This window comes from Mesitornis unicolor, unplaced genomic scaffold (assembly GCF_000695765.1).
Source record: "Mesitornis unicolor isolate BGI_N332 unplaced genomic scaffold, ASM69576v1 Scaffold48508, whole genome shotgun sequence".
NCBI classification, from domain to species: domain Eukaryota; kingdom Metazoa; phylum Chordata; class Aves; order Mesitornithiformes; family Mesitornithidae; genus Mesitornis; species Mesitornis unicolor.
In genome coordinates this window covers 1-8181 of record NW_010202088.1, presented here as the reverse complement: position 1 = coordinate 8181, position 8181 = coordinate 1, and the positions used below count along the sequence as shown (strand labels likewise).

General features: G+C 38.5%; 1 protein-coding gene across 1 annotated transcript; it reads left to right on the top strand.

Moving 5' to 3' along the window:
- Positions 1–181: 181 nt before the first annotated feature.
- LOC104535497 (DNA-directed RNA polymerase III subunit RPC7-like) lies at positions 182–6942 on the top strand (the record flags this gene model as incomplete). The annotated part of the gene is made up of 4 exons (XM_010190295.1): positions 182–301; positions 2291–2420; positions 5646–5708; positions 6893–6942. Coding segments are annotated over exons 1-4 (363 nt in total), but the record flags the coding sequence as incomplete, so codon positions are not given.
- Between the last annotated feature and the right edge of the window lie 1239 nt (positions 6943–8181).

Genomic DNA, 8181 nt, shown 5'->3' with positions numbered 1-8181 from the left:
GAGTACGTGGAAGAACCTGTGGTGGGCATTAGAAACGGCTTGCTATTTAAAATTATCTTTGAGAGTTGTTTTAAAATTGCTGTGATCTCTTAGGCATTAATTTTATAGGCAATACGCGAGTGCTTGATACATGTAACAAAAATAAATGTGTAAAAATCTGTGACATTTCCAGTAACTCCAGATGGCGGGGTCAGGTAGAGGAAGAGGGCGTTCGGCCTTTACCTTCAACATCGAGGAGATAGGCTTTTCCAGAGGCGCAGCTCTGCCCGACTCCGTCTCTGAGCCTCCACCGGTATTTCCTGTAAGTAAATGTAAGGCCTTCAGGTAAAGTGTATTCAGTGTTCTGTTTAGGTAACATAATGAAATACATGAACAACCCTCAGCACTTCAGGTCAGTTTTGAAGTGTTTCATGTAAATCATTGTTTTTCTTCCTACTACTTCCTGTCCCTTTGCTAATTGTTGCATCCCTTATTTAACTAGATTGCTTGCAAGACGTTAATTCATTAAAATTATGATTTGGTTTTCCACACGTTGCAGTAACGGTAACACTGGATATCTGAATTTCTTAGAAATGAATTTGGAGTGGTCTTGGAAGCTGTGAGTGGATGTCGTGATTTTAGAAATGTACTGTTGCTGCAAACATAAAAGATTCTGGATGATTGTCTTGTACCTCAGTGGCCAGAATGTAAAAATAATTTGGAAATAACTGAAAGATACCTTGTGTAATTAAGGAAACTGACATGTGGCATTTGGGATGCTTTTGGAAATTAAAAGGGAAGAAAGAACAAATTATTTTCTGACTGCATGTTGCTATGCAGGGAAGCATGGACAATTTTGAGGGGGTAAAGTAGTCTTACAATGTTGAGCTTTTATACAGGAGAACTTGTCAGTCATGTCAGTTTTTGATCAGGATGCATGAATTTTATCTCAGTCTCACACATTATGATACAGAACTCAGAAGTCTGGCATATAATCAGTGCTATTATTTCACCCAAGGCTTTTAACTTCCTGAACCAGATGTTGTATATCCATTTAGTGCACCTTTACTGTTAAGTTGTGTGATTTCATTGGTACTCAGTCATCTATCCCTGTTCCTAATATCAATGTTGTGGTCTGCTTGATAGCATAAGGACGCTGAATTGTGTGTGAACTACGGCTCCTGCAGTTTCAGTCAGCAGTGCACTGGCATTTTAGGAGGATTACTACCCCTAGTATGTCTAATGTATACCATGGAGAAGTTGAAGATGCTTTCTTCCTTCTGTGAACAAAGTTTCAGAACTAAGTTAAACTTTTCATTAAAAAAACCCAAAGTTAGCCCAGTGGCATTGCTAGAGTGGATAAAAATGTCAGGAGTTAGATTTAATGGCTGAGCAGTGACCAGAAGTATTTTACAGTGACTCACAGTGAAATTATTTTGAGCAGTGAATTGATGCTATTAAATATTTCTAATAGACACTTTCTGAGTTCTTATGAATTTCCTGTAAATGCAATTAGAAGCCCAATTAGGGAGCATCAGCTTACGGTCAGCATCATTAGTGATTTAAAATGCATCTGGAAGCAGTAAACTCTTTTCACAGTGTAGCTCTGGGACTTGTGATGACACTTTGTGCTTTGCAGCCTTCCACTCGGGTACCGATTGCACACTGTCTGTCCTGTGAGAGAAACAGCACCCATGCTGTCGTTCTGGCTCCAGCTTTCTGTATAGTTTAAAGCTGGTTTTGCTTATTTATCTTCCTAAATTTCTATGTCCATAGTTAAAAAAAAATAATCCCCCCAAATCCAAACCTTAACATTTCATTTAAATTCAGTCAGAAACTGTGTGAGGGCCTGTGTGCTACCTGGTTGTATGACAATAGTTGTGGCAAGGGTTTCTGTGTTATTCAGAGTAATCATACTTAATGTTGCTGAAACGTTGATTTGCAAGAGGGTAAGGCCAGTGAAACTCTGACTGCAGAGAGAAGCAGTCATTTCTGACCAAGTTAGGCTGGTGTGAAAACCTGCTTTTGGCAATTAAGAGCTTGGCATGACTGTGACTTTCACTGTTTAAATACTTTTTCTTTTCTACGATTTCTTGATGTATTTTTGCAGAAAGATACAGCAAAGTCGTAAAAGGTATGGATTTAGTTGTAAGCTTAGTTATGCATGTCAGAGTGCACTGAAGTATACTTGCAAAGTAGCATAAGGCATAGTTGGGCTCTTCTGTGATGAGCTGTTTATTGTAGCTTGTTAGTATTCCTGTATATTTGATGGATGTTAAGACCTTGTAAATAATAAGCATGCTTTGTGCAGGGTACAGAAAATAAGCCAGTGCCTCTGAAAACAGGAGAAGGTGAAGATTACATGTTGGCCCTGAAACAAGAGCTTAGAGAATCTATGAAAAGAATGCCATATTTTCTGACAGTAGAAGAAGATCGCGAAGGTTGGTTTGTGTGTTTTTTTCCTTTTATTTATATATTTGGTAGTTATTATTACGTGAAGTATGATGCAGTGAAATGCATGTGTTGAATGTGTATTTTGTGCTGGTAATGAGGAGTAAAAATCGACAGCTTAAGATAATAGGAGATGTTTCTGCTTTTACATTATTGAAGTTGCAGGTCACCGACAAGTGCTGTAACTGGAGTGCAACTACTGTATGAGAAAGAGAGGTATCAAACATCTGTTCCATTTCATGTACAGTAAGAAACATGTAGACCAACTATATGCAATCTTTTTAATTATTTGCTAACCAATACAAGTGAAATAGGCATTTCTGCCTCTTAAAATACCCCAAAAATTTTGCATTGGACCCAAGAAGTCTTTTTAGTAAATCCTAGTGTTGAAACTCAACTTCCATTTGAATTTTGTAAAGATATCAATGTTATTTTTAATAACTGGACGTTCTAAAAGGTACTATTTAAAATACTGCTGTGGGATTATTGTAAATCTAGCAGTCACAGGAGGTTATTACGGTGAGGAGTGCCTCTTTTTGGGGATTTTTGCCTAGTTCTCTCATCCCCCTGAGTGCTTGTTCTGAATGGTATAAATGGTGAGTGCTGTTACAGGAAAATGGGAAATACAGCATATTTGAAAATGCTGGATGTGTCAGACCCTAGGCCCAGTCAGTGCAATAGGCAGTCACTAAAAAGCTTTATAAAAACGTTTAAGACCCAGTGTTTAAACCCAAAATGGCCAAATACTGAATAATCTTTTTCTTGCTGTCTTGTGCTGATTTGAATAACAAGAGCTGGCTTCAACTCTAAAAGGTGAGGTTTAATTTTCACCCCAAAACCATCAGAGTATTTTCTGTCTGATTATTCACGATGTCAATGCAATACAGGTACATAGTCCAATCCCTTCTGAATTTTTAGTAGCTTTTATTCATGGTGTAGGGGTGAATCCTAGAGGTTTTTGAGACTGCTGCAATTTTTTTTTAAATTATGCTTTGAATGTAACACTGATTAACACACATTGTCAGTTGCCCACTTGTTCTTGCACTAAAGCACTGTGTAAAACAGAGCAGTAGGAGCAGTGAATGTGCTGCTGCCCAGAACAAATTTCTTTCTCTTTAGATTCATATCTCACCAGAGTCTTGCTGTGCTCTTGATCTTCATTAAGCTTGAAGTTTGCTATTTCCATTTGAGGCACAAAAAAGGAAACCCTGAGCCACTCAGGTTCATTTCCAAGGAACCAGCCACTGTATGAGAACGTATTCTCTCTCTTTTCCAACTTTGCCTCACGCCATCATTTTTACTGTTCACCCCAAAAATCATCTTTATTTCTGCAGTCACCTTATTGAGGTGTGTGATCTCTATTGCTGAGTGTGCTCCTTAATAGAACTTACAGCTGTGAAGACTCTTTTTCAACAAAAACTGGCAGTTTCTGGGAAAGCAGCCACTTGATAGACTCAGTCCTTCAGATGTTCTCACTGTCTCCCCAGTGGTAAGTCAAGACAACTTTAAATATTACTGAACCTGTAGTTCTACAAAAATGCATCAGCTGAGGGCTTTCATCTCAGTCACCATATGCAGTTGTGTCTGGGACTGCATTATGTGGCAGAAGTGGCCCAGCTTTAGGAAAATCACTTTCTTCCCCCAAGGTAGATTACTTTTAACCGATCGTTGCTGTTTTCTGGTTTACAGCCCTTTCCTCCCCTATATGTCATCAAAACATCTGGTAGGAATAAGAGAGAGGCAGAGGAGGGAGTGCGAGCAGGATCTTCTTAAATTGGCTTTGCTACAGAAGCAAATGGATTGATTCAAACCCTCTGCACAACATCTGTGAGCCGAATGGTCCTTCGAAGTCTGAGGAGGGAAGCATTTTAATTCGTTAGGACATAGCTATCTATCTTTATTTCATTATTCAGGTAGTAAATGAAAGCTTTGTCTAGTACTACCTGGCAGTTTTGATGCGCTACTGTGCCATACAGCATAGATTTTCATCATGGATTTCAACACTTATTTTGAGTGAGTAGCAGCTGTGTTTTGTAGTAATGGAATCTCTATTCTCTGTTTTCCTCACTTCATGAGCTATTCATATTCTTCCTGTAGGTGTATCTGCTGTGGCTGTGTGACTGGCACCTTGGCAGTGGTTTGGAGTCAATTAGTCAGTCAGATGTATTTTTTTTACTGATGGCATCAGCAATTAGTTCTTCACTAACGAGCCTCAAGCTGAAATAAAACTACTAGTTTCTTTTCCTTTCTGTGCTGGTAGTTTTCTGCAGCATCTGAGGAGGCCACCTACATTAAATGCTCCTTGAGACACTGTTGTTTTAAACTCCAGCTCTTTGTTGCACCGTCTTAAGTAGGTTTTCTGCTTGCCCTCATCATGACTAAGTTTAAAATTGAGATTCATTTCTGATGTCTTCCTTCTCCATTCCTTTTTCTGGTGAGTATGCTAGAAGTCTGTAACTGGAGAGGTGTCACAGTTTGTCTCTGTTACCATTTTTTGTACAATACCCACAGAAATTATCCCTGCCTGGGTAAAGAGTTAGTGCAATCAGAATGAGTAATTCTGCAGTAAGTGGATTTTGCAGTTGGGCATGGTGATTTGTTAAGAAAACTTTGGACTGATTTTAAAGTACTTAAGTTTTGATGCTGCTTTTACTATTAGAGATTGCACAAGGAAGGTTTTTCACAGTATAAATGGGTGCACTTACGCTGCAGAATTACTGTGTTATTTACAATGCATCTCTCAGTTCTTGTGCCTGTAAAGAGGTTAAATGGACCAAATTGTGATGCTGCTGGTTATAACATCTCTGTTGTGCCGCAAAACTTTGACATTGCAGAAGTACTTGGGAGTTGATCCTTTATGATTTTATGATACTATAGTAATTTTGGAGGCTTTGTGCGAGAGAGCTGTTTCGATTGAAAGCAGATACTCCAAAAATACAGAGCAATATTTGAGGGTTTTTTTTAACCTTTTTTGGGGAATATAAAATCCAGTTCTTGCAAATTATTTGCAAATGATCAGTCCTGTGAATTATCATGCAAACTGCTCAACCTTGTGACATTACGCTGTTTTCATTTAGTGTTTGATAACAATAAAGTGTTCAGTGGGGGATAAAATAATACACTGAATGTTTAGTTACAGGAAAATATGAAGGGCAATGTCTGGGCTGCCTTTTTTATTAATTGAATTCTGTAACTCTTTGTATCCTTCTCTGTAGTAATTGAGAAGTACAGTAAAAAGTACCAGAACAGGGAAAAGGGGCATGCAGCATGGACCCCAGGTAATACCTGAGATTATCAAAGGCTAATTCTTTATTATCCATATTATTATGTTTTCAGATCAAGGTGAAGTATTTTTTTGTCCGGGAAAAAAAAAAAAAGGAAAAAAACCACCTGATTTTATTTGCTTATTTGTATTTATTTATAAAAACCTGCATTGCAGCAAAAATGCAAGCTTTACCGCTCATCCCAGCTTTTCTTCTTCCTTACTTGCCATGCGGATCCCAGTTTTGAACTGGGAACAAGTGTTGATTTTAATAAAAGTAATCCAACCTGATATCTCAGTTACAGGAAGCTGGGTTTTATAACATTGAACTTCCACAACCTATATGTGTATCTATATAGCTCACTGCTACAAACTTGATTGTAGCATGTAAATTGAAGGGCACATGGGCTGAACTTTGTCACGTTGGGGCAGATACCGGTTGTTATTTAGTGAGTAAAGTGCCAGTCCTCAATCTGTTTCCTCATTTTTAGGTACATCTAAAGTAAGACTTGTGTGAGCTGAAACACTTGGGCATGTGTGTAAACAGGACCAGGCACAACGGGGACCCCTACCTTTCCTTGGTGGGTGGCAGGGGGGGAATAGTGCTGTAAATCATTGATATTTATTAAAGCTATTTCCTGTACAGACTGGAGAAGACTCCCGAGAGAGCTGAAGCCAAAGCAAAAGACCAAAAAAGGTAGATTATATATTTTTGTGGAGGATTTAGTACACAGTAATTGAGTGATAGAAGACATACTGGTGTATGGGAAAAAAACTGATAGAAATGTTAATTAGTCCTAACAATCGGGGCTTTTGGCAGATGGTTTCTAAATAATTCACTAGTCTGCATGCCTTTTGTGGTTTTAATTTGCATCTGTAGAAATGTTTTAACTTACTGGAATGGATTTCTCTTCCTTTCCTGCCTTTTGTATTGATGTTTCATATTAACATGTGAGATATGTAGCAGTGAAGGATTAAAAAAACCACAGAACTTTTTGTTCTGACAGTTTCAGTATCTTTAGTCAACACTCACCCTTCTTTTTAATGAATACCTGGCTGCTTAGATTTCCTTTGTACTTTGGGTTTCTCAGTTATCTTGTTTTTTATTTGGTTTAGTTTTGCATTCTTTTAAGCCTTCTATATGTGATTTAATGTAGGTTATTTTCTACTTTCCCTATTTTTTTTTCTGTCTATTTTCAGCTTTCTTCTGCAGAATTGTGAACCAGATCCTTCAACAGCAGTTGGAGCTGGTATTGGTTGTTCTTACAGGAAAATACACTTTTTATTACACAGCATCATACATGTATTTGTTTTCTCAAGTGTCTTCTAGTGTGCATGAGTGTTACTTTAAGTTCTCTGTAGAAGTCTTGCTCTGTTGATGCAAAATAACACTTGGCCTCCTGTATCTAGCTGTCTGTTACATGTAATTGTTTACTTTCTTGTTCTCTTTGTCCATGTGTCATTTTTCAGTTCAAGGATAAGGCAGAAAAGGGAAAGGGAATGTGCAGTAGTCATGGAGACTGGCTCAGCTGGAAGCTCTCTTCCTTTTAAGAGCGCATTGAGAAGCGTGGTACTAAAGGCAGACCGCAAGATGCAGCTGAAAATTAAATACTCATTTGCAGAATCCCTAAAGAAGAAACCAGTACATAATAAGTTTGTGTTTTTTTAAGAAAAAGAAGAAAGTGGATTGGCTTTTATAAGCCTGGATGCAGTAATTAGCTCCCCAAGATCCAGTGACATCGTAAATGCTGATTTATCATTCATTGTTACAATAATGTATTATAAGCAAAGAGAGAATCACTGCTCACTGTGGGGGATTTTCCCTCTTCCTTTTGTGCCCGTTTCTCTATTTGCTCTTAAAGGTACATTTTCATACATAGTTATTATTGCAAAGATGAGCTGACCATCTGAATTTGATTGGATTAAAAAAGTAGGTATTCCTAAAAGCAAAAAGCATGCGGTTTTAGGGTTGGGGTTTTTTTTTAATCCTCGTGATACAGAGGCCCTACAAAACTCATATGACTCAGGAGGTTTGTAAATAGCTGCTCAGTGACACAGTAGTCCTTTTGGTAGAGATCCCTGTTGTATTTTGGGGACAGATATCTTAGGTGACGCTTCACAGCCGAGCGAAACACAGGTGAAGTGAAGAGGATCTGCACTGAAATTCACACAGCCTTCCACCATTCGACTTCATAGACTGCAGGCGAGGTTTTGGGATCACTACACAGTTATGTGTACAGGGATGGCTTCATTTTTACACACCTCCCCTCCTTCTTTCTGGTTTCCCCAAATGTTTTAACCCGAGACCTGACTTCCTGCCTTAGTGACTACATTTCGGGTAGGATTCCACATCTCTCCCACACTTTCCCTGGGCTGTGGACCGCAGGCTTCTGAAATATAAAACCCACCAAACCAAACTGAAACAAAGTAAAGAACCCAAACATTGGCCAGGTTCAGCCCTTGTAGGCCAGCTATATGCATATATATCT